At 42.1% G+C, this 27199-nt stretch overlaps 1 protein-coding gene across 5 annotated transcripts; it reads right to left on the reverse strand.

The window, feature by feature from the left end:
• Positions 1–861: 861 nt before the first annotated feature.
• On the reverse strand, positions 862–21893 carry LOC138171692 (zinc finger protein 184-like). Of its 5 annotated transcripts, none has more exons than XM_069101330.1 (5): positions 21769–21893; positions 16524–16592; positions 12193–12319; positions 11510–11605; positions 862–8503 (listed from the first exon to the last, which is right to left on the reverse strand). In XM_069101330.1, the coding sequence occupies exons 2-5, from the start codon at positions 16554–16556 to the stop codon at positions 6126–6128; spliced, it is 2634 nt and encodes an 877-aa protein (XP_068957431.1). In that variant the 5' UTR covers positions 16557–16592; positions 21769–21893; the 3' UTR covers positions 862–6125. The 5 variants fall into 5 exon arrangements, with proteins under 5 accessions (XP_068957431.1, XP_068957430.1, XP_068957432.1 ...); XM_069101329.1 differs by having other exon boundaries at positions 21758–21893; XM_069101331.1 differs by having other exon boundaries at positions 16524–16612; positions 21758–21893.
• Between the last annotated feature and the right edge of the window lie 5306 nt (positions 21894–27199).

The following is a 27199-nucleotide window of genomic DNA, read 5'->3' on the forward strand; positions in this document are numbered from 1 at the left end:
TTTCTGATACTTACTACCCCCCTCTGACCTTAAGTCTTTTAATTTCTTTGGGCTCTTTGCTCAATTATAAAATGACAGGTCTAACTAGATAACCACTATCCCAAAATCCATGGCCTTATCTCGTGACAATTTAACTCTTTTCCTGCCCAGATATCAGTATGATTCATAAGATATCCTTTTTCTACCTAAGTTTAAAGAACTACTTATAGGACCCCAACTTCAAGAAAGTCCTTTTTCTCATCCTCTTGGCTTTCTTTGAACATCCAAACTCAGAGAATTTATCTGTTTTGATAGAATGGGACATCCCACACAGTTAATTTTTCTCATCAGATTATAAGTAGTAGATCATCACCCAGCACCATTGCAATTAAGACTGCCCAATTCTTGTTCTTTTTTTCGCCAAAACTGATGCATACTAGTGGTCAACTGTTTAAAATTTAATTCTCTATTCTCATTGTTAAGCATAATTATGAATGTAATTTTTAAATGCAAACTATTTTTCTTTGCTTTTCACTATATAATTAGGACCTTACTCTGATGAGTAGCAGTCTTGTTTAAAAATAACTATTTAGTTTATGGTCTCTCCCTAATGATTTGCAATATTTTCTTTGATCCAAGTTTTCCCAGTTGACTATCACACTTGCTAGGTGAGTAAAACCTGGATTTTCCCTCTTTATTTAGACTTTTGGATTTATTATCATTTTCTGGGAGACATGATTTTTAACTTCAAGACTAATTATCCAGACCAACTAACTGGTTTTTGTGATAAAGCTCTTGATGACATCTTATCATTTTCTTCTTTTGGCTTTGCTCCAATTCCTACTGTATCACTGACTTCTAATACACCAACAATTCCCTCCATTCTTTTTTTTTTTTTCCAGGATGTCCACTGTTTTACCAAAGGTTTTTGGCTCCTATCCAAGAAACCAAAGCTCTGGTTTCCTTAGCTTTTCTTTCAATTATATTGTTGACCAGTAATACTCAGGGATATATTTGCCACTTCTTTTCTTGAATCTTTGTTACTGCAAAAATGCTTTCTTCTGAAGATTTCTCCCAAAATTCCATTAGCCCATGGCATCTTTTTGTTTTATTAGCAGTTTTGCTTGACCATCATTAACTCAGTCTCTGCTTCATTTTTTCCCTTTTTAAAGAAGTTTTAGAATTTTATGTTATCTCTACTTTAGATATATGTTTAGCTGTTTGAAAGTAATGAAAAGGGTTTATACATAGCCTTTCACTTTAGCCATTATGCCACAATTTCCTAAAAAAAACTGTTTTCAACCAAGTTCAGCTTACTGGTTCCTCACCTCCTACGTACTACAAAGAGGGATGTTGGCTGCTCCAGGTTATCACAAGAAATAAACACAGTTTAAAAAAAATACTTTCACTTATGACAATAGCAATAATAAAGAAGTTTGCAGGTAAATGTCATCAACAGCTGCCATTGAACACAATCAACATAAAGCTACCTCCCCTGGGTTCTAGTATCACTGAAGTTGGAATACAGGACCTTTATTCTCTGTTTCTCACATTTTTTATAAAACCTGAAGAGCCCAAAATATAAAAGGGAAAGAGTACCCTCTATGCTCTAGGTGTTCTAGAGTTTGTGTACTTTTTTCATTGTTTTTATAATTATTTTAATATAATTGGTTTCTTTTGTAATACTAGGCATTTTAAGAATTAAAAATATTCCAAGACCTAACTATAGATTTCACCAGGCTTCCAACATAGTCCATGATACAAAAAAGCTAAGAACCCCTGCTCTAGGACAAAGCCAGCTGTCATCCATCCAAGCACTCTGTAGTCGTGAGATAGCAGGTCAAACATAGCTGATATTCAGATGCTATTATTTTCCAACTTATGACGTAACTGGTGTGCAGCCAGCTTGAGTCAACTTTCTTTCTTTTCCTGTATATCTTGTTCTAGGATGTATCTTAAGATTATCTCAAGACATTCTATTTACTTTCCATCATCTCACAGATTAACCCATTACAATCCATCCCTTCGTATTTTTTCCCAGCCCAGGATTATTTTTGAGGGTTTTCATATTTAAACAATGTAAGAGAAGTTAACATAATACTGATCATTTAAGAGCCCTTGCAGAAAATCAAGACCAGAACACTGTACCATGCATATTGGAGAAAGGGACAATTGTGGTGACATTGTTTATATTCTGCTGCTTTGGTCTAGAAATAATATCCTGACCATGGACAAATCTTCTGGACCGAATTCCTTTTAATCATGTTTTTGATACTGGATAAAATTTAGTATTGGAAATGTGAGTTCACATAATACTTCTCCGTATTAACTAAAGGATACAGTAGTCAAGCTGATGGTCAACCAGATAATCAAGGGAAACCATTAAGTTTTCAGAAGTCTTTCCATCAGTCTCTATTACTGTCTCATGCTTTCTTGCAAGTTAATGTGCAGTGAGCAGCTAGGTGGCACAGTGAATAGAGCACCAGTCAGGAGGACCTGAGTTCAATCCAGCCTCAGACACTTAACACAAAACTAGCTGTGTGATCCTGGGCAAGTCACTTAACCTCCATCACCCTACCTTCCCCCCTCCAAAAAAAAAAAGCAAAAACAAGAGTTAATGTGCCACTCAGTACTATGATTATAATTTCACTGTCTTTGATGAGCACTCCAGTAAAAAAAACCTGCTGATATCCTCCCTTTATCAGCCAGTTGATGCTGCATCAGTGCTCACCCCCATCCACCAGCTTTTAGCTCCAGTTTGCTTTCTAATTCAGTGAATCTACTTCTCAGATACCTGAAGCAATGTGTAATTCAAAAGTCAAAACAGGACCTTGAGCAAATAGGGAACCTATAGTGGGTTCCATCTTGTATAGTCAATTCTGTTTATAATCATTGCAAAAGACTAAACAATTTGGCAATGATTTTATAGACTTAAGTATCACACCTCTGAGCTGACATTGATACAGCACTTTAGAAAGCATTTTATACACATTATCTTTTTTGAATTTCACAACACTGTGGCAATACCTTCCCACAGACAACATTATCTCCATCTGACATGAAGACAACCACCTCAGGTTACTGCTCCAGGTTGTCTCCCTGACTCAAAGTCTAACAAACACTCTCTCCAGTTTCTTCATCATCTGTAAAATATGGCTAACCTCTCACAGGGTTTTGAGGTTGAAACAAGATATCTATAAAGCACTTTGCAAACTTTAAAATTATCTGTAAATGTCAGATATTAGCAGCAGCATCACTTCTTACATCCAGTAGGCTTCTCACTCTGGTTGTCATTCATACAAGACAAATCACAGAATTTAAAAACATTTCAAACCAAACATTCCCTGGACAAGTGAAACAAGCATTATAGGATGTGTGACCATAGAGTAATAGATAGGTAGAACTTAAAAACAAATTCAGGTATTAAAACAGTAAGGGGAAACCACTCGTTCTTTCCCATGGGCCCAGATCATAATATGTTCCCAAAGGTCCATGCAATCTGCAATCCAGTTTCTAATAAACAAATCAAAGTTCATAATTTTCAATTCAGACCACCGGACCAACAGATTTTCTGAACAGAAAATCACCAATAATGGCAAATCAACGAGTCATTGTTCAATCCTTGTGCTAATACTAATAACTTTTTCCCTAAACACTGTAAAATTATCATTTAAAAATTTTGGTGATACTTTACATATCTTCAAATCATATTATTTGCACTGTTTCAAAAAACATTTTGATGCTCTCAAAGAAGGCCTTAACTGCAAAGTCATTTTCCCTTCTCTCTGGCTGTGGTACCCTTGGAAGCAGAGGGGTGGGGGAAGAGGGGGTTCCCTATCTTTAAAATGTTTATTATGTATTCAATTAGGTGAGTTGGATACATTAAGTTTAAACAGTTGTCACTTAGTAGTTACAGTAAAGTTCTTCTGCCAAGCATGGGGAAAAAAGAATAAAACAATAAGAACTTCAGGGTCTGCAAAGATTCAAACATCAAGTAATTTAAGCTACAGGGTAAAACCTCTAAACAATGTAGTTGTATTAGAGCACTTTTCTAAAACAGTTTATCTTCTTATCCAGACACGATAACACAATGGGTAGAGCTGGTGTCTGAACCAGGAAGACCCAAGATGTAATTTCACCTCTGAATATATTGGTTGTGAGCCTCATCCTACCCCCAAGGAAAATAATTTCATTTCTCAGAACTCTAGGCAATGTTCAAAGTGTAGACCTGCATTGATAGTGAATTATCTCATATAAAGTTCCAAATTAGTGAAATCATAGATTAAATTCATATTCTTATATTCTTAACTATCATGGTCTTAACCTACTCTGATCTTGGTACTGCTTACTACTTCTCTGCTCTTTTCTAATTTTGTTCTGCTATACAGGTATCTTTACTTGCTAATTCTGCATTTCAAAGCTTGCTCTGTATATAAACAACTCACTAAAAGTAACACTCCAAAGGTGCAAAGCTATTTTGTCTATGCCTATTCTGAAGGCCAAAACATATCTTTAGAATAAGAATTCCTATGAGCTTAGGACAGTTTCTCTTTAAGAACAGAGCATCTTAGAAGATAACATATTTAATAATATATTCTAAGAGATTGTTCCTTGAAAACATGTATAAAAATATTAAACATGTATTAAACACACAGTTATGAGACAATCTGATTCATGACGAAGTATGTAAATCATGGTTCATCAAAATGAGAATTGGCTCACTGAATAACTACTTTTTATGAGAAACGTTTAGTTTTAATAATAACTTCCAATAGTAAGCAATACAGTGATAGAATATTAGAGAAGTGGTTACTGCATTTGAAATACATAAAGGAGGGTAAGACTGAATAATAAAAATACCTTTCTCAGGTTCAACTGGACTATTCTTGCTGAAGAGAGCTTTACAATTCCTAGCTAGACAGAAAAAGGAGTGTTTGTATTCAGCTCACAGAAACATGGCCACACATGAGGAAATAAACCTTTATAACTTCTGAGTCTACAATTCTAATTATCTTGTCTTGCTGGAAATTCTCTTTCAGCCTAAGTAGTTAACCCTCTTCCCTCCTCATCTGTAGAGTTACAAGGCTGATAACTTTCCAGGTATTTTGCATTTGGTAATAGCTTGGTAAAGAAAAGGAGAATAAATCCTAAACTAAATTAGTTCTTAATACACTGATTCATACATACATTTGAACTACAAACTCAGATGCATGTGTTACAACATAACACACACAGAATAGGTTTAATGCAGAATCAAAGACTTATCAACAACAATCATTTGCCAAGAGGCAAATACCCAAGTGTCTCTTAGACAAATATCCCCAATACTTGTTTTGTTAGTAGGATGACTCCAGCTACTTTGTTCATTTATTAAAATTCCAGCATCCGTAAAACAAAGCTTGAAAGTCATTAGGAGTCAACTAGATTCTTTGGGGAAGATCCATATGTCCACAGAGAGAGATCTTTGGATTGTTTAAGTTTAGCTATCATTTCCTGTTACCGATTTTTAAAAAATGCTATTCTACATTCTCTCCAACCAAATCACTTTACATTCATAACAGGCATTTCTCCAGGGAAAGTTCATGGTTCTGAACTCCCTACAAGTCCAATTGCATGAGCATCTATTTTTCAAATGAAAGAAAAAAGTATAAAAGCTTTCTTAAATCCATGCTGCTATGTCTACCATATCCCTTGCTGTTCCAACCCTCTCATTGGTTTTGAGTCCCTGAGAGCTACTTTTTCATTACAGGATTCTATAGCTGGAGTGAAAGTAAGGACTTTGAATGGGTCTGCCATTTTGGCTGCCAGAGTTCAGTTTTCAAGCAAATCATCCAGTCTACTTTGTAGGCATATTGTGTAAAAGATTCTTGCTTAGGCAGCATTTGTTTAAAAAAAATTTAAAACAGTCCTTGCCCTCAAGTATCTTACATTCTACTGGTATCAAATAGACGATGATCCCCAAGTTCCCTTAAAATGCTGTAGTTTTTGTGACTGAAAATTCTCTAAGATCTCTTAAAGGATGTGCCATTAGTGAAAAAATTCTCACATACTACCTTCCCTTAGTTTCTCTAAAACATAAATTTTCTCAAGGTACAAAAGGAATGAATTGTCACTAGAGGTTTTCCATATTTGCTTCATAGATATTGTTATTCTTTAATATGACATTTCTTATGATTCCTAAAAGATGAGCTATGACTGAAGGTTTTCCCACATTCATTACATTCTAAGGGTTTCTCTCCAGTATGAATTCTCTTATGTTCAGTAAGACTTGTTGGGTAACTGAAGGCTTTTCCACATTCATTACATTCAAAGGGTTTCTCTCCAGTATGAATCCTCTTGTGTAGAGTAAGTTGTCTTTTCTCTCTGAAGGCTTTCCCACACTGATTACAATCAAAGGGTTTCTCGCCAGTATGAAGTCTTTGATGTGTCCTAAGGTTTGAGCTATTGCTGAAGGCTTTTCCACATTCATTACATTTAAAGGGTTTCTCTCCTGTATGAAGTCTCCAATGCATCATAAGGTTTGAGCTGTTACTGAAGGCTTTCCCACATTCTTTACATTCAAAAGGCTTTTCTTCTGTATGAATTCTCTTATGAGCCGTAAGACCTATTCTGTGGCGGAAGGCTTTTCCACACACATTACATTCAAGAGGCTTCTCTCCAGTATGAATTCTCTTGTGTTCAGTAAGACTTGCTATGTAGCTAAAAGCTTTTCCACATTCATGACATTCAAAGGGTTTCTCACCTGTATGAATTCTCATATGTTCGTTAAGTCTTCCTCTCTCTATGAAGGCTTTCCCACATTCACTGCAAGCAAATGGTTTTTCTCCAGTGTGAATCCTCTGATGCTTCATAAGTGATGAGCTTCTGATAAAGGATTTCCCACATTCACTACATTCAAACTTTTTCTCTCCTGTATGAATTCTCCAATGAAGCTTCAAGGATGATCGGCTACTGAAGGCTTTCTTACATTCATTACATTCAAAGGACTTTTCTCCAGTATGTGTTAATTGATGTGTCCTAAGTGTTGAACTTTGGCTAAAGGCTTTTCCACATTCACTACATTCAAAAGGTTTCTCTCCTGTATGAATTCTCTGATGTTCAGTAAGACTAGTAGTATAGCTAAAGGCCTTTCCACATTCATTACATTCAAAAGGTTTCTCTCCAGTATGAATTCTCATATGTTCTGTGAGTCTCCCTCGCTCTATGAAGGCTTTCCCACACTCAGTACAGGAAAAAGGTTTCTCTCCAGTATGAGTTCGCTGATGTTTTCTAAGTGTTGAACTTGCACTGAAGCATTTCCCACACTCATTGCATTTGTATCGTTTCTCTCCAGTATGAAGTCTCCGATGATATCTAAGGGATGAGCTGTGGCTGAAGGCTTTTCCACATTCGTTGCATTCAAAGGGTTTCTCTCCTGTATGAATTCTTTTATGTTCAGTAAGTCTTACTTTCTCTATGAAAGCTTTCCCACACTCACTGCACACATAGGGTTTCTCACCTGTATGAATTTTTTGGTGGCCTTTAAGTGATGTGCTTCTACTGAAAGATTTCCCACATTCATTACATTCATGTCGGTTTTCTCCAGTATGGAATCTACAATGATCTCTAAGGGATGAGATGTAGCTAAAGGTCTTCCCACATTCTTTACAATGAAAGGGCTTCTCACCTGTGTGAATTCTCTTATGTGCAGTAAGTTTTCCACTCTCTATGAAGGCTTTCCCACACAGATTACATACAAAGGGTTTCTCCCCAGTATGAATTATCTGATGCCTCCTAAGTGCTGAGCTCTGTCTGAAGGCTTTCCCACATTCTTTACATTCAAAAGGTTTCTCTCCTGTGTGAATTCTCTTGTGTTCAGTAAGACTTATTGAGTATCTGAAAGCTTTTCCGCACTCATGACAAACAAAGGGTTTCTCTCCAGTATGAATTCTCTTATGTACATTCAGTTTTGCCCTCTGAATGAAGGCTTTCCCACACTCACTGCACACAAAAGGTCTCTCTCCAGTATGAAGTCTCAGATGTCCTTTAAGTGACGACCTGGTGCTAAAGGCTTTCCCACATTCACTACATTCACATGTTTTTTTCCCAGTAAGTTTTCTATGATATTGAATAAGATCTGAATGGTAACTGAAGGATTTCCTGTATTTATTAGACTTAGAAAGTTTCTTGCCAGAGATTTTATGACATTTGAGAATGCTTGAATACTGCTTAGAGGTCTTTGAACTTCCTCCATACACATGGAAATTTTTTCCTGAGGCAGCTCTCTGCTGTGGAACAGGTAAGGAAGCTGAACTGAAACTTTTCCCAAATATGCTGCTTTCATAGATGACTGTCATTTTCTTAGACTTTCTCTGCTGGTTACCCTTCTGCCTCTGTAACTTGACATCACATTCCCAGTCATCTCCCAATATAGCATTAAAAGATCTATCCTTTGTGAGTATTTCTTTGGATGTTTCTCCCAGAGAAACAGCATGCTTCGGAACTGATTCTGTGATCTTACGCCTAGTATTCTGAATAAGAGAATCTAAAGAAAACAACAACAAAAAAGTTACTGAAGTCTTTCCCACATTCTTTACATTCAAACAACTTTTCTTCTGTATGAATTCTCCTATGAGCTATAAAACCTAGTCTGTGGTAAAAGGCTCTTCCACTCACATTACATTCAAAGGCTTCCCTGCTCCCTGAAAGGCAAAACAAATTGCTTTCCAAGGAGGAAAAAGAACACTAATTTGCAAACTATAGAACAAATATAATTTGAGATAAAGTTCAACCAGCTGACTGCTTTAAACAAAGGCTAATTCTACAAAGCTACATGAGTGTCATTTGCCTATATCTTGTCTCTCGGTTTCTCCTTTTACCTAAAACATATGTCACATTCACAGTCTTCTATCCCCTTAAAATAATTGTTGGTAATCAGCAGTAACAAAAAAAATAAAATTTTCAGAAAAAAGAAACAAGGTTGATTCTACAAATTATGGACTGGCAGACCTGATTGCCAATTTCTCGAAAAATCCTAGTTTTAAAAAGATGAATGGTTTTGTAAGAACTGAGAAAATAAAGCAGTGCCCAGCAGGAACTAGCAAGGGTTCAATAAAAACAAGATGTGCCAAAACCCCCAAATTTCTCATCTCCTTTTAATAATAAAATTTTATAACTAATTAAGAGATAACAGATACTTTGGGCTTTTAGATTTTGGCAACATTTTCATCGAAATCTTTCAAGGTGTCACTGTGGCAACGTGGACAAAATGAAGATTTGTCTGTCAAGTTATAATCCTGCAAGATTAATAAGCGCAACATTAAAAATTCATTAAAAGACTTGGTGTCTGACTCATAGAGAGCAACAATCTCACTGTACTGGTCACATTATACCGGAAGTTCTGAATTCAGTGCTGAGTACCACCCATGGAGGGGAACACTAAATAGGTGAAGAGGAATTTATCAGAATGGTAAAGAACTAGAAATGATATCATTGGAGAAAGGGTAAATGAACTAGAAATGTATAACCAGGAGAAGAGAAGACTCGGACAAGGGCAAGGTTATGTGAAAGTCTCACATGGGGATTGAATATTGTCTCTTTTGATAAAGGACAAAACAAAACCAAAGTAATATAGGAAGGAAGGTTTTTATTTCAACATAACGGAAATTCACCATAACAATAAAAGTTGTGCAAAATGGAATTTTATATGTTTAAAATTTGGAATGTCCTACTTACTTCTTTTAAGTCTTCAGAGGCTAGATGTCTACAAGATAGAGGTACTCTAGAGTGAAGCCTTGCATTAAGTGAGATGATGAAAAGATGATTTCCATCCTTTCCTACTCTGAGATTCCATTATTCTAAATCCTTTACAATCGCGGAAGAGGAAGCAAGGTAAAGCAGTAGATAAATGGCACCAGAGTCAGAAAGATCTGAGCTCAAATGTGACTTCAAACATTTACTAGCTGTGTGATCCTAAACAAGTCTCTTAATCTATCTGCCTCAGTTTCCTTAACTGTAAAATGGGGTTTTTTACCTCTTGGGTTGTTGTGAGGATCAAATGACAAAATATATAATTTGTAAAGCACTTACTTACCGTGTTTCCCCGATAATAAGACCTATCCCGAAAATAAGCCCTCCCCTTACTGTGTAAGATTCCTCTAAAATAAGCCCTCCCCCCGAAAATAAGCCCTATTGAGATTGCTACTGTAGTGAAGGTGATCCCCTGCGCTACACACACCCCCCCCCTGAAAAACACGCCGCACTCCGAGCTGCATCCAATCAGAGCTGCAGCAGTGAGCACGTCATCCTGTTGTTCCCCAGTGATTTGCTTGCTGGTACATTTTTTTGTTCACATTTACCTGTTTATTAAAATTGCTGTCAATGTTCATTAAACTAAGCCCTCCCCTGAAAATAAGCCCTCTGGTGTTTTTCTGTCCAAAAAAATAATAAGACAGTGTCTTATTATCGGGGAAACACGGTAGCACAGTGCCTGGTATATTAATAGGAATTTAGTAATTGCTTATTACTTTCCCTTCCTTATTTCCCTCATGAAGCATGTCTGAAGGTTAGGAGAAAACATAAAATCTGTTACATCGTGGATTAGTAGTGAATCTAATGTTGGAAGTTCTGGATTTAAGCCCTAATTCTGCTATTTATGAGCAATGTGACTATGGAAAAGAATTTAATAACGTTAGCAATAATTTTTGTAGTAGCAAACTGACAGAAACAAAGAGAGTCCATCAGTTGGGGAATGACTGAATACTTATGGCACGTGAATGAAACAGATTTTTTTTAACATTAAAAATGTCTCACTTAAAAAAAAAAAAAACCTGTCCTTAACACCAAAAAAGGGTCATATACTAAACAGAATAGAAAAACGTGATTGCATATAAAATTATCAAGTCTCTACTACATACCCCTTACTTAAAAAATATATATATACAATGTTATTTATATTTATATATATATATAATTTATATATTAATTTATATATACTATTTTCAAAGCTGTCCTGCTTGTCTCAGCTTCCTTCTGAACCTCTGATTCTCTTTTGTGTATTTTTCTCTTAAATACTACAGTGACCTCCTTTCCTTTCTTCTTCTTTTCTGCTTAAAAATTACTTTGCAGTAAGAAACAATGGCTTTGAAGAATTTAAGGAAACTTGGGGAGGATTTACAGGAATTGAGACATGAGTAGAATCAGAAGAACAAACTACAAAATGATCACAAAAATGTGAAAAAGAAAACAACATTGAAAGATATATCAGAGAAAATACAAGAACATAAGACCAAGAACCAATCTCCAGTGTGTATAGAATTGAACTGAACTAAGTATTCAAGAAGAAGAAACCATCACATAGGAAGGACAATGAAGGACATAAGCAAAAGAGGTAAAATCAGAAAGGACAATAACTTCATTTTGTGAAAATGAAGTTGAAACATGAAGTGACAATGTCATCAAGAAAATAATTTATTAAAACAAAAAATTAAAGCATGTCAGAGACCTCATGTACTTCCTGGGTGGAGAAAGGGAAGGGCATATATTCACTCACCTAAACAAGAACTTCTGGGTACTTCTCCCTCAGGTATCCATGGCACTTCACCTTTCTCCAGTTGGGAGATCACATCTGGTTGCGAACCTAAAAGCCCTACTCACAAAGAAATAAATGGGAAAAAGTGCTGAGAATAGAGAGAGACCTCACAAGAGGACACAGTAGGAAAGGCAAGAGTGGGGTAGAATAAAGCTCTCTATAGGATGCAATGTATTGTAGTCTTAGGAAATATGAGGGGAGGGGGGAAGAGGTGCAAGGGGCCACAGGGGCTAGTGTAAGATTTGATTTAAGCACATAAAAAAAACTAGTCATATTTGACTAACTCATTGTTAAGTTAATGGGAACCTTTCACATCTTAAGGTATCTACCATGGGACTTTACAGGACAAATTAAGGCCTGGGGAAAACCACAGAATGAGAAAGATGTTGCCTTATGCGATGCACAGTGGAGACACAAGACTTCTAAGTTTTCTTTTTTAAAAGTCTTCACTAGGGAAGAGAGAAGAGAAATGCTTTGTTTGCCCTGAAGAATTCAGGCAGCTATCTCTATGACATGGGTTCCTGAACCACCCTGAAAACCAAACTAAAATTCAGCTGAGAGATTCATATATTACACAGTCTAAGTTTAGTATTAGAATGCACAGACAGCCCCAGGGACTGATTACCAGGGGAACACCGCCTTACCCAGGAAGACTAGGTTCTTATAGTTCTCCAGCATCACATCCCTGTACATATCTCTCTGAGAAGGGTTCAGCTGCCTCCACTCCTCCTCGGTGAAGTCCACAGCCACATCCTTGAATGTCAACGATTTCTGAAACACAAACATTTCTGCTCATCCAGGGACCAACTGTGAAACAAGAAGTTGGCAAAGTGGGCAGAACAAGAGGTTGAGTGGGTACTAAGCATGTCAAATATTTCCTCATGCCTGCTTCTTCTCCATACCAGAGACAACGAACATCTCACTTCGGACCACACTTTCCATTGTGCAGACTGCTTACATCACTGCCCCAATTCATCCCTGCAAACTGGCTCACAAAGTGAGTCCCAAGCCAATCCCATGCTTTATTTCTGAACCCCTTCCACAACCTCAAATTAACACCCCCAAAACCATCTCTCCACAGTCAGGTACACAAGACCGACATCTATTATCACACTACACCTAACCAGTTTCTAAGAAGCTACATCACAGTAATCACACTCCATCACTGATCCCCAAGTTCTGGGTAAAATTAGAAAGCAGAGAATAAGCTGCATTTAAGGACTGGTGCAGGATTCTCCTCTGTTCAACCAGTAAAGTGGCCCTGCTCTCTCACCCAAACCACTGCTTTTCTCCTTCAAGGGTCCCCAGCCAAAGGGCAGAATGTCTTCCTTTGATGACCCTATAATGCACAGAACAAGTGCTCGTGGAGATAAAAAAAAAACATGTCATATGATATGCTACAGAGGTAGGACACATACAGAAATAACAAGAATATAAAGGGATTCACATGCAGAGCAACAGAGATACAATGTTCATGGATGGACCACTTCTATTTTTTTTTTAAAATACGACTTCTAAATTAATAAATTTCAGATAAGCATGGCATCAAGGAGTTGGGACCCCAAGGCCGTCTAGCTCATCTTACACCTGAAAGGAAGCTCCCAACTATACCTCATGTGGAGGTGCATAAGTCCGTAGTCTGTGTGAAGACTTACACTGAGGAAATATCCCTCACATCTTGAAGCAGTCAGTCCATCCCACTTTTATATAACTCCCATTGTTAGAAATTGGGCAGCTAAGTGGCACAGTGGATAGAGTGCCAGGCTTGAAGTCAGGAAAAGTCATCTTCCTAAGTTCAAATCTAGCCTCAGATACATACTAGTTATATGAACCTGGGCAAGTCACTTCACCCTGTTTGCCTCAGTTTCCTCATCTGTCAAATGAAATGGAGAAGGAATGGCAAACCACTCCAGTATCTTTGGCAACAAAACCCCAAAACAGGGCCATGAAGAGTTAGACATGACTGAAAAATGACTGTGAACAACAAAAACTGTTAGAAAAATGTTTAAGACATCGAGCTAAATTTGCCTTTTTGCAACTTCCACCCACTGATCCTAGTTCCCCCGTCTGGGCCCACACAGAGCAAGTCAAATTCATTTGACAGTCCTGTAAGCTCTTTGAAGTCTGCTATCCCCCGCACAACACATACACACACGTCTCCTTCTTGTCTCCTGGCTAACCATTCACAGCTCCTTCCGCCTCCTGCCATATAATAAGCACTCAAGGCCTTTCACCACCTGATTGCTCTCAAGCACATCTAATGCTAGGCCAGTCAAATTACAAAGGAGCCCTTTCCAGTTACACAGAATAACATTTGGACAAATAGAGGGGAAGGAGTAGAGGAAGAAGGGCTCAGCCCTCACGGATCTTAAACCACGAGACAAAGCAGTAATTACCAAAAGCTATTCGGTATGGACGAAATGTAGAAAAGCAAATCAGTTCCCAAGACTCGAGAAGAAGCCGGTTCCTGGACAACAAAGCAAAAGACCCCCAGTGACTGGGAGAAGGGCACTTTATCCTAGAAAGACAGGCTAGGAGATTCAGCCAGTAGACTGAGAACTTGCCATTTAAAAAAAAAGAAAAACCACTGGGAAAACTGGAAAGCCGTGTGGCAGAAGCTAGATGTAGACCGACATCGCACACTACCTCATCACACCAACCGCTAGCATTTACAACGCTTGCCATGTGGCTGGCACTGTACCAAATGCCCTACAATTCCGATCCTCACAGTGACCAGGGATGCAGGGACTGTTATTACCCCCACTTCATAGATGAGGAAACTGAGGCAAACAGAGGTAAGTGACATACCAAGATGAACTCCACATGGGTGCACAATTTAGACAGAAAGGGCAACACCATAAACAAATTGGATTGAGGACCAAGGAAAAAATTATCTGTCAGATCTATGGATAAAGGGAAAGTTTGTAACCAAAGACTAGAGATTATCACAGAAAGGTAAAATGGAATAATTTTGATTACATGAAATTAAAAAGATTTTGTACAAACAAAATCAATGCAACTAAAATTAGAAGAGAAGTAGGTAAATGGGGGGGGGGGATCCTTTATATTAAGTTTCTCTGATAAGGGTCTCATTTCCAAGATATATAAGGAATTAATTCAAATTTATAAGAGCCATTCCCTCACTGATAAACGGTCAAAGGCAGTTTTCAGAGGAAGAAATTCAAGCTATCAACAGGCATGTCAAATAAGGCTCTAAATCACTAGTAATTACAGAAATGAAAATTAAAACAACTCTGAGGTTCTACCTCACACCCTTCAGATTGGCAAAGTTGACAAAAAAGGAAAAAGAACAAATGCTTAAGGAGCTATGGGAAAATAGTGCATTAATGGTCCAGCCATTCTGGAAAGCAATTTGCAACTATGTCTCAAAATTTACTAAACTGTCCATGCCCTTTGAACTAAAAATATGACTCGTAGGTCTATACCTCAAAGAGATAAAAGAAAAAAATATTTATCGCAGTTCTTTCGTGATAGCAAAGAACAAAAAACTGAAGGGAGAAGCCCATCAACTGGGGGAATAGCTAAACAAGATATAATATATGAATATGATAGAATATCATTGTGCTGTGGTGGTTGCAGAGAAACCTAGGGAAAGGTGTATGAACTGATGCAGAATGAAGCAGGCAGAACCATGGGCTCAATTTATATAATTATTGTAAAAACAAACAACTCTTAAAGACTTTAAGAGCTCTGATCAACACAATGACCCACCATGATTCCAAAAGACTCATGATGGAACATGCTGCCCATATCCTGAGAGAGAGGTGACCTAGGGCACAGATTGTGTGCACAAGCATGTGTGTGTACATTTTTGGACATGGCCAATGTGAGAATTTGCCTTACATGGCAATATATAGGAATTCGTTTTTCTCTCTTTTTCAGGTGGATAGTTTAGATTTCTTCCCTAAGGAAAGAGGGAGGGAAAATAAAGTGAATTTGGGATAAATTTTTTAATTAATTTAAAATTTTTAAAAAAGAACAGCTGGCAAAAATGAAAAGCAATTTGGCAGATAATCTTAGCCCTACAACTTATACTATGTAATGCATGCCTCATTAAGTCTGTTTCCTTCTGTTAGTTTCTAAGACTGTTTTGAGAAAATCAATTTTTAATCTATATTCCAGAAATATGATGTGACTGTCAGTTCCTTAAGAGCAAGGATTGTTTTTTGACTACTTTTATATTCCCAATTCTTTAGCATAGTGCCTATCAAATAGCAAGTCCTTAATAAGGCATTTTTCTGAGGCTGGATTTGAACTCAGGTCCTCCTGACTCCAGGGCCGGTGCTCTATTCACTACACCACCTAGTCACCCCAGGATTTAAAATTTTGAGGCTTTTATCCATTCCAGAAGAGCACTTTGGAATGGTGATAGGAGATCCCTTGGGAAAAAGAAGGAATGAAATTAGCCAAGCGGGCTTCACACCTGACAAATTACACCTCCAGTTTTAAAGCCTTTCACAGCACCGACAATAATCACCTTTTGCCCTCGGGTGTGGTCTGCCTGTTTAGTTGCATTCAGTCTGGCTTTGCTACCTGGCAAGATTCTTGAATGTCCCATTAAAGGGACGACTGGTTACAACCAAAATCCAGCTCCCTCAAGATCAGGTCATGCCAGACCCCGTCTATTTCCTTGTCTTTCATTCTGTAAACAGGATTCTTGTTCACCAGCAGGATGATCCACAGCCTCGTGGCCTTTCCAGCCCTGGGATTCTGAGAACCTGGCAACGTTTGCCAATCTGCCTGGCCTTGTTTCCTACTGTTAAGTCAGGGAGCTTCAATGCCCTCTGAGTAACACTCATGTAAAAACTCTATTGATGTCAACTCATGCATCAGAATAGCCATGGCTTTCTGGGGCTCAGATCCCCGCCTGAGTCAGGATGGAATTGAAGACAAGAGAAACACATCCAAGGTCTAAAAGATGAGAGAGCATCTCAGTAAAGAAAGCCTAACTCACCTGGGACCTGGCTGCCAGGAGCACAGAAGCCATCCTTTCTTCCTCCTCTCAGTTCGTCTTGAGGAAGGCCTGGATTTGAGAGAGCAGAGCTATGAGACAAAAAAGAAGTCAGGAAAAGCAACTCTGTGTTGCAGCTCCCATATTCTCCAGGGCAGAATTCCCCACATTCTAGCGGGGACTTGAGAGGAACCCCTCCCTATACTTCCCCCCAAATCAGAGCAGAGTACTCTAGCCCTGGGGTCAACACAGTTGCCAAGGGACCGAGCGCAAATCTGAGAACTAGGAAACACTGGTTCTGTTCCCATTAGAAACTGAGAAACACTAATTTTACCTGACAGCCTCACCCCACACCATGACCCTTAGTGTACAACTGAAGTTCTTGTTTGTGTCACATCTTCATAAGAAACACACATCTCTCCGAGCCCTTCCCCTTCTCACAGCATGTGTGAAGAATCAGTCTGCTGGATTCTTCAGAGAAAACGCTTTCATAGTGCGAGCCTCTATCTCCTACTAGAGTCAGTGTGAGAGGGAGGCCTGAATCTGTGACCTCATGGACACAGGGAACACCCCCTGGCAATGCAGCACCCTCTTAGCAACTGAAAAACAAGAAGCTAAGTGACTTGTCCAGGGTAACAAAGGCAGTGTGCACCAGATGCAGGATTTGATCAGGCTACTATGTGGTGGACTGGAAAGAGTTCTGAACCTGGAGTCAGGAAGCCTGTGTTCAAACCCAGCATCGGACATATGGGGGGCGGGGGGGGGGGGAGCTCCAGGCCAGTCTCTTAACCTGCCTGCCTCAGTCTCCTCATAGGTAAAATGAGGATAATGGCACCAAGCTGCTGCTGTGAGAATCCAATGAGACAGCTTCTGTAAAGTGCTTCTGGAAACACTGAAGTGCTACGCGAAGGCTAGCTTTTAGTCATCATCCGTATCACGGAATCCAGGTGTTCCCGGCTCTCCAAGGCCAGGCCCTCCATCGCCTAGATTCAGACACAGCTCGTCGTACTGTACTTGCAGGTAAAGCATTCTTTACAGATTAAAGGTCTGTCTCAACCCGGAGCCAAGCACGTCTGTGCGCACCACTTCTCCAGCAGCACGAGCTCACACTGTGTCTCTTGTCAATTTTGGTGATTCTTGCAATATTCCAAGCTTTATTACTATTATCCTATCTGTTACAGTAGTCTGTGATGCATGATCTTTGACGTTACTATTGTAATTGTCTGGAGGCACCATGAACTGTGCCCGTAGAAGGCAGGGAACCAAACCAATAAATGGACGCTCCCCAACTCTTTCCCTGTTCCCCAAACAACACTGAAATCAGGCCAACTGAGAACCCTACAATGACCTGCAAGTGTTCAAGTGAAAGGAAAAGTCAATCCCTGTGCAAACTTCACTGCTGTCTTAGCTTAAGAAATTGCCACAGCCACTCCAATCTTCAGCGGCCATCAACACTGAGGCAAGACCCTCCACCAATAAAAGGATTAGGACTCTCTGAAGGCTCAGGTGATAGCATTTCTTTTTTTTTTTTAGCGATAAAGCATGTTTAAATTAAGGTATGTAAATTTTTCTTTTAGACATACCATTGCACACTTAATATTGACTACCATATAATGTAAATGTAACTTGCACTGAGAAACCAAAAACTGTGACTCTTTTTATAGAAATATTCTCTTTACGGTGGTGGTCTGGAACTGAACTGGCAACATCTCCAAGGTCTGCCTATGTATACTACTTCTCTGTCTAGTCAGAACAGACTGGTGGAAATGGGACAGAACAAGGTGTAAATTGCCCTGGATTCTGATTCCAAGCCTGCTCTAATGCACAGCCAGAGGCTGGAATTCTCAGACTTGAATCCCACCTTGCTGAACAGGGGCTATGGCAATATCTGCCTGACTACTGGCTCTCATGAAGGGAACCAAGGTAATGGGTGGAAGTCTTGACAAACGAAAGTGAGGGATGGCAGAAATCTGGGGAGGGAAGGGCTTGGGACTGCGGGGGTGGGGGGGAGTGTGCAACAAAGGGCTAAGGCAGGTGAACTGACAACATTGGGCTGGCACAGAGAAGGCAGGCAGGTTAGGACCGTAGCTGATATGTCCCCCAGGGTGAAGGGGAGGTTCCCACACTCTCCCTTTAGAGATCTCTTTTGCTGCCACAATGCGCTGTTCAGGTGATCTCTTTCCTCTCCCCCCATGCACACTGGTGTAATTCTCCCCATTCATCCTTTCCTCGGGGTTCTCAGTTTGCCCCAGGCCCACCCCCAGGCTGGAGGGTCAGGAATAGCCAGAATTCACAGACCCATGATGTGTTCCTTCCCATCAGTTTTGGCCCTGAAATCCCAAGGAAGGCTTGGGGCAGGAAGGTCCTCTCTAATGAGCTGGATGAGGTAACTCTACTAACTTCACAATCCTGGAAAGCAGTAATATGGGGATTCAAAACCAAGGATTCTTTAGCCGAAGGTCTCAATCAGCTATATCTCGGATGCCAGAGCCCAGGTCCTAGGAGACTGTACCCACAAGGAAGACTGAGGCCACAGGAAGGACCTAGAAGATATTAAGTGTTGTGGTGGGGGTCAAATAAAACATTCGCAAAGAGCTTTTAGCAGCGCCCGGAATAGAACAGGCGCTGCACAAAACGGGCGTATTTCATTCCGTCTCTTGGCTATGCCCCACTTACAAGGGTCTCCCACCCCCTCCTCATCTCTGCCTCCTGGCTTTCCGGAAGCCCTTCCTGAGCCCTGTCATGGCCCGTTTATTCTCTTTATAGCTTGTTTGACCGGGCTGTCTTCATGGGGTCTCCCCTTCAGCCTGGGAGTTCCTCAAGGGAGGAACTGCCTTTTGCCTCTCTCTGTAACCCAACTACTCAGCACAGTGCTCAGGGCACTTAATAAGTGTTTAACTGACTGGCCACCCTTCCGTGGAAAACCTGTTCTCCCTGCTAAGGATGGCGAGTTCTCGGGCACCAGGCACACAGAGTTCATTCCTTAGACTGAGCCGGAAGTCTTTTAACTTGGTGGTGGTAGTAGTAGTAGTAATGGTAGTGCTAACATGGTGCTTTCACTTTGCAAATATTATCTCCTTTGATCCTCACAACAGCAACCCTGAGAAGGAAGTGCTATTTTTATCCCCATTTTACAGTTAGTGAGGAAACTCAGGCAGACAGAACTCAAATGACTTGCCCAGGGTCACACAGATAACGTTGGAGGCTCTCAGGTCATACTTCTACATGCTGGAGAAAGGATTTTTAAACCCAGATGCTCCCGACATGAAGTAAAGCATTCTTTCCAACTAAGGAAAGCACATAAATGTGTACAGGCATACCTGCCCGTTCAGTTCCAGGCCACCATGATAAAGCCAATATTTCAAGGAGGAGAGACACACACGCTTTTTGGTTTCCCGGTGCGTGTAAAAGTTACATTTACACTATACTGCAGCCAATTAAGTGTGTAATGGTATCATGTCTAAAAGAACAACGTACATACCTTACTTTAGAAATGCTTTATTACTAAAAAACGCTAACCATCACCCCAGCCTTGGGCGAGCTCTACTCCTGCTGGATGGTGGTGACTGAGGACTGATCCGGGTGTGGCTGCTGATGGCGGGGGTGGCCGTGGCAACTTCAAATAAGACACAATGAAGTTTGCCCCATGGAATAACTCTTACAAATCACTGCTGGCTCATTAATTGGCCTCATTTCAATACTACTGAGTCTGGGAGAATGGGGAGATGGGGAATGGTCCAGTCAGTGGAGCCACCACAACACACACACATTTACCAATTAAGTTCCCTGCCTTGTGTGGGCACAGCTCATGGTGGCCCCACACAATTAGAATAACAACATCAAAGGTCACTCATCACAAATCAGCACCGCAGATAAAATAATCATATATAACACAAAACTGCGGTCCTATTTTGAAATACTTAAGAATGACCAAAACATGCCGGGGGACAGGCAGTGGCCACCTGTTGTTGGAAAAATGGTGCCAAGAGATCTGCTTGACTGGGGCTGCCACAAACCTTCAGCTTGTTTGGGGGACCCCCCCCCAAAGTGCAATGATAACCCCGCGGCGCGGCACGATTTCCAGCGTGGGCATGACGTCATCCCAGCCGGCCCCCCTTCCTTCCCAACCCCAGGACCCTCCTCGCCCACGGCTCGCACGGGGCCCCATCTCCAGCCTCCAGGCCTTTCCCTGACGCCCCGAAAGCTCCCCCTCCTCCGGGAATCACCGGCGGCCTCCGGGGCCCTCCCAGCCCAGGGCTCCCTCCCCCCCCACCCGGCATCTGCTTCTGGCAGGAGGGCGGGGCCAGTCAGGAAGAGGCGACCCGGACACTGCCTGCGTGCCTCAGTTTCCTCATCTGTAAAGTGGGCTGGAGAAGGGCTCGGTGAGCCGCCGCGCCATCCCACCCGCAAGGACGCGTGCCTTCGGGCCTGTGCGCCTGGGGGCCGGCACGGAGGAGTCAGGGGCGCGGCTGAGCAGCCCCAAGAGGCTGGGCCCCGAGCCCAAAGGACTTGTCCAAGGTAACACTAGGTCTTCCTGCGTCCGGTCCTGACCGCCCTGGGGAGGGGGCTCTCCGCAGAGACGCCGGAGGGGTCGGCGGCTTCCTTCTCCGGCTCATTTTACAGACGGGGAAACCGAGGCAAAGTCGCACTGCTAGCGCCGGGGGCCAGCTCTGACCCAGGAGGAGGCGTCCTGCTCCAGGCGCCCCATCAACAAGGGGGCACGGCGAGCGGCCGCCAAGCATGCACCCCCCCCCCGCCCCCCCGTACAAAGGAGACCGGACCGCATGCTGGATTTGGGGACGGGCAGGGGCAAACCGCGGCCCCTCCCCCCTCAGGTCGTGGCCCGAGGTTCGGCCGGTTCCAAGACTCTGAATCCAGAACCCCAAGATGAGGAAAAAACAACGGGCCCCTGGGGGGGGAGGGGCAGCCGTGCAAAGGCGCGGAGGTGGGAGATGAGCGTGCGCAGTCCCCCGGGAGCGCGCGCGCAGGCCTCCTCGCGGGAGGGGGAGCGCGCACGCAGAGCTCGGCCTGCGCCTCCGGGTCTCCGGCGCGGCCGCGTGTCGGGGTTACCATATTCCGGCTCCCCTGGGACACAGGCCTGCGTCCCACGGAGCCCCCTCGTCCCGCAATTCACACGTCTATGCGCACGCAAAACACCCCGGTCCCAGCCCAAGCAGAGCCTGCGTGTCCGCGCCTGCGCACTAACCCCCTCGCTCCCTCCGAGCCTCCCCACGCACCAGGGCCCGACCTAGCCTCGATTTCGTGGAGCCTCCAGACGCCGCCTGGCTCCGGAACGCTACGGTCCGCACTGGGCTGGTTGGCGCCGAGGGGCGGTGAGCGGCGCCGGCACGTTCCGAGGGACTCTGGGAAACGGAGTCTGGTGCCTGCAATGGGTTCTGGGAAGTGTAGTTCTCAGCCTGCCTCCGCGCAGGCGCACAGACCATGAGCAGGGAAGGGGGAAGGGCATTGAACGCGGTGCCCACCTGCCCAGCCTCGAGGACTGAGGTCCCTATCTCTGACCCTGACCTGGCAGGGGTTGCTGGTCTTCATTTCCCAGAGATCTCAGCGGTTCTTCTTTCCAAAACCAAACCAAGAAACCTCACCTGGGCAGAGTTTGCAGCCCTGGGGCTAATCTGACCCGGGAATGAGCCTCTTTCCACTCACCTTGGGGGGTCTCAGAGGTGATTGTGAGTGTGTGCAAAGAAGCTGGTCAGTCCAGTGAAGCAACAAGCATTTATTGAGCGCCTGCTGTATGCCAGGCACTGCCAAGCGCTGGAGTAAGGCTCTCGGGTCCGTCCCTTGGCCGTAATGTTCATGGAACCACCCGGCTGCCCTGAGCCCACCCTGTGGGCACTGGGTGACCCCTGCCTGGGGGCCTGCTCAGTTGGGGGCCCGTCTGATATCGGCCCCCTTTTGAAGGGTAAATGGCTCAGCTTGAAAGATATGTCTTTTGTGGGGGACAAAAGTCATCCCCTCCCTCTCCAAGTCCAGACCAGAGAAGCTCCCCAGGAGAGGAGGGCAGCTGCCAAGAAGTTTAGTTAAGTTTGATGAGCATTTAAGTGACTGCTGTGTGTAGACCACAGAAGAGGGATAGGAGATCTCGGAAAGAAAGGGGCCGTCCTCAGAGGGGCTTGCATTCCAAGACAGAGATGGAATGCACGGATATTTAAAATATCTGTAGTCTCACTGCATATTTTAAAGAAGTCTGCAAACTAACAGGGAAGGCAACCTGTACATACATGCACACATGAGGCATGCAGCTATTCCTGAGGGGGGTGACAGCCCGAGCTGGCCCTTAAAAGTCCTGTGGGAGAAATACCTTCTAGTTCAGTGGTCGGGCAATACCTCCAAAGAAATCTACTACCACAAGGCAATGCAGGAAAACTTTATTGTATTGTTTGAACCTAGCCTGGCATGATTGAGAGACCAGACCCATTGCTTAGAGATCAGATTTGTTTCATGCTTATTTAACTCAGGATGCCAGCTTATGACTCAAGAAACCTTCCAGGAGAGTCAGACCCAAAGACTGAGGTAAGGAGTTTTCTCCTAATAGACATCTCAAGCAACCGACCTGTTCTGTCTGAAAATTTCCGTCCTGCTGGCAAATTGGCTTTTGTTTCCCTGTTCTTTTGTTTGAAACCTATATAATATAGAACTCAACAAAGATTGTGGAGAGTGAGCCACCTTTTAGCTCTTCCCACTGCCAGACAATTTAATAAACTTCTTTCTAGATTTTTTCACTTCTGCATTTTGTTCTCTGCTGACAGCAGAAATTATAGCAGTCAAAACCTAGATGTTCTTTTGCTTCAGCACATGTTCAGGACTCAGAAAAAATAACCCTGAACCAAAAGTGGAATTTCCAACAAGTTTTCAATAAACAAAATCAGATAGAGGAATAAATTCTTTTGCATACAATCTCATACATTCTTTTTAGGCTATAAAAGTTAAAAAGACAGAGACATTATCCCATGCTTCCTTCAATGACATAAAAATTGAACAAACTTAGTTAAAAACAATCATAATCTCATATATTCCCTAAGGAAACAAACCTAGTTAAACAAACTCTATAGGTAAACTAAGTCCGGTTTCAGACTAAACTACATTTAGAGGCTTCACATTGGGCTGATTGACTGGGGAGACATACATGCTGTATTGTTGTTCTGTCATGTCTGACTGTGACCCCATTTGGGGTTTCCTTGGCGAAGATACTGGAATGATTTGTCATTTCCTCCTCCAGCTCATTTTACAGATGAGGAAACGGAAGCAAACAGAGTCAGGTGACTTGCCCAAACAGCTAGTTAGAGTTTGAAGCCAGATTTGAGCTCAGGAAGATGAGTCTTCCTAACTCCAAGCCTGGTACTCCATCCACTACAACACCTAGCTGCCCTGATGCCCTTTCCATGCCTACAGAGTTGGAAGCCTTCCACAAATAGCTGAATCGTTTTGGTGAATTCAAATTCCCCTTATCTGAGGAATGTCAAAAAGTCTTGCCTTAAATTCTCTCATTCCATGATCCTTGTTTTAGCCAAGTGAGGTTAAGATTAGCAGGAAATAGCTGAGTATCCATGAGAAATGGCATAATAAAATGTAACAAAAGGAAAATGAAAGATTTCCATCACAAAAGAAGGGTAGAAAATCAACTGTCAAATGGAAGGAAAGAGAATATTTTTCACAGATCATAGCTCTAGAGCTGGAAGGAACCTCAAAGGTCATATATTTTAATCCCTTCATTTTATAGAAAAGGAAACAGACCTAAGGAGGTGAAGTAATTTGAGCACCATTGGCAGGAATTGAATCCAGGCTCTCTGAGCACTCTTTTCCAACATCTCCACTAATTGTTGCCCTTTAGCCCCCAAACTGCCACCTAGCAGTAAACACCAAGGACCTGGAAATAACCTACATCTTAGTAAAACCCAGCACTGAACCAACAAACCACAAATAAATAAAAAGTGTTTTAAAATAACATAAGGATCCCCAACATAGAAATGGTCAGAGTATATCAACAGGCAATTCTTAAAGGAAGGAATCCAAGTTATCTACTGTCATCTGAAAAAAATGGTTCAAATCACTAATAAAAAAAGAAATGTAAGTAAGGCAGCTCTAAGGTTCTGCCTCACACGTGTAGTAGTAACAATAGTCAAAAAGGAAGAAGAGGATACTTGGAAGGGCTGGGGGAGGAAAGGTACAGCAACGAATTGCTGGTGAGCTGTGAATTGGTCTTGCCGTCCTGGAAAGCAATTTGGACTATACCCAAAAGGTCCCCACTCTCCCACTAAGAGCCCCAGAGCTCAAAGACAGGAAGCTTCCCTACATTGTAGCACTTTTGTTGTAGCAAAGAGCTAGAAACAAAATGTGTGTCCATTATTTGGGGAATGGTTGAATGAATAAATGAATGAAAAAGCATTTATTAAGCAGATTAAGCGCTAAAGATTGAGGATACAGATAGGGAAAGCAAGACAGTGCCATTCAGAAAATGCTGTGTCTTTCCCCCATTTGTTGTCTGGGCTGAAATAGGGGGACCAAGGGGATTGATCCTGCCCATCAGATTCAATGTAAATTCATTATGAGGATTAAATGAGATCGTTGCTTATTAACACAGTATCTGGCACAAAATAAGTGTTATGCAAATGTTAGTTATTATTCATTATTTCTGCTGTTGTTCTGTCATTTCAGTTGTGATGCCATTTGGAGTTTTGGTGGCACAGATACTGGACTGGTTCCATTTTCTTCTCCAGCTCATTTTACAGATGAGGAAACTGAGGCAAACAAGGTGAAGTGACTTGCCCAGGGTCACACAGATAGGAAGTATCTGAGGCCAGATTTGAACTCAGGAAGATGAGTCTTCGTGACTGTAAGCCCGGCACTCTTATCAACTATGGCGCCTAGCTGCTTCAATCATTATCTTTATCAACTTCCAATTCCAAAGAATCTTTATAGTTCTGTTGTTTTTTATCTCGTTTTTGCTTTGCTAAACTATCACTTTTTAAGTCACTTTACTGTTTAAATAAATCACAGGGCGATCAATAAGTAAAGTGTATGTTCGGCTCCTTATCACCTCTCACCTGGACTATTGCCATACATCGTCTTCTGATTGGTGTCCCCGTCGGGTGAAGGCTGAGCAGAGGAGTGGACATTTGATACTAGGCAATAGGAAATCACTGGAATTTACTGAATGGGGGGTGTGACACAGTCTGATCTATACTTTGCAAAAACACTTTGGTGGCAATGTGGAAGGTGGATTGAAAAGGGGTAAAACTCGAAGCAGGGAGGTCAACCAGGAGGCTCTTGAAATAACTGAATAAGAGGTGATGAGGGCCTGACCAAGGATGGCGGCTGTGTGAGGCAAGAGTAGGGGATGTGGCGATAAAAATGACCAGACTAGGAGAATGATGGGACACGGGAGGTGAAGAAGGATGACGCCAAGGTGGCAAATCCAGGTGACTGGCAGGATGGCGGTGTCCTCAATGGTAACAGGGAAGTTGGGGAGAAAGATAATGAGTTCCATTTTGGACATGTTGAGTTTGAAGGCCCTCCACGTGGTCCAGTCCAAAATGCCCAAAAGGCTGGTAGGTTACACAAGGACTGGAGCTTAAAAACCTGGGGCTGGATCTGTAGATCTGGGAGTTATATGCATAGAGATGCTAATTAACCCCCTGGAGATGATGAGGTTACCAAATGAGAAAGGATAGAGAAGAAGGCCTTGGTCACAGTCTTGGAGACACCCAGTTAGGAGGTAGGATGTTCTAGCAAAGGAGACTGAAAAGAAGCAGACAGACAGGTAGGGGGAGAACAGAGGGAGACTAATGTCATGGACACCCAGAGAGGAGAAAGAGATCAAAATTAGAGGGTGATCAACAGCGTATAAAACACTGCGATGTACCTACTGGCTGGTTAGTTCCAGAACAGCCTGCTGCTCTCTGTAGACTGCAGAAAATGGGACAGGTAGGTTGAGTATAACCTGGCAGTGGCATTATATGTCCCCTGGGTGCCTAGCCCATTCCACCTGTCCCAGAAGGGGAACTCTGAGGCCTAAAAGCATAGAAACAGAGGGAGAGAGCTGAGGAAGTTGATTCATTGAAGACTCCCTACTCTACTCCAATCAGTATCAATCAGTTTGATGCGATTATTACTTCTGTAGGCTTGGCCTTAGAGCTGGGAGCTGCAGATGGTAAGAACATTTCTGTAATCTTGGGAAGCTGGCTGGAGGCCCTCCACCCTTGTTTTTTCTTGTCATGGTGACCAAGCCCAGTGTGGCGGAGGTGACTCAACTACATGGAAATTATTTTTGTACCTCCAGATGGTTCTCTTTTGTCCAACATGTAGCAGATGCCCATCTTATGACCACCTAGTCTGTGGAAATATTCCTTGCTTTGTCCAACTTGTGACTCTTGTTTATTTTAGTCTATGCATTATAAATCAATCAGTGAAATTACTCTGTATCTGGTATACCTGTTCTTCAACGTTTATATACCTAATCCTATAAAAATAGGACGCTGGAAGGAGGTCATGAGGAAGATCTGAGGTCCGCTTCATTAGAGGGAACCATGGACCTTTTAATAAAGTGTCATGGGCTCAGAGTTCTGCTTCAGCGTCTTTTATTGTAGGCTGGATAATTTGTATCCCCACACAGCTGAGGGGCTATCCACCAATGTTAAGCTTCTAGCTGCAAGAATCCGAGA

Source organism: Petaurus breviceps, unplaced genomic scaffold (assembly GCF_028583685.1).
Source record: "Petaurus breviceps papuanus isolate PSGF00001 unplaced genomic scaffold, PetGlider_PUasm1.0 456, whole genome shotgun sequence".
Taxonomy (NCBI): Eukaryota; Metazoa; Chordata; class Mammalia; order Diprotodontia; family Petauridae; genus Petaurus; species Petaurus breviceps.

Excerpts from the sequence above, each read along its gene's own strand:
- LOC138171692 (XM_069101330.1), bottom strand. The coding sequence starts at position 16,556 with ATGGCTTCTGTGCTCCTGGCAGCCAGGTCCCAG. Across the intron at positions 12,320-16,523 it reads TCCTGGCAGCCAGGTCCCAG|AAATCGTTGACATTCAAGGA; the intron begins GTGAGTTAGGCT and ends TTTGTGTTTCAG. Across the intron at positions 8,504-11,509 it reads ACCCAGAAGTTCTTGTTTAG|ATTCTCTTATTCAGAATACT; the intron begins GTGAGTGAATAT and ends TGTTTTCTTTAG.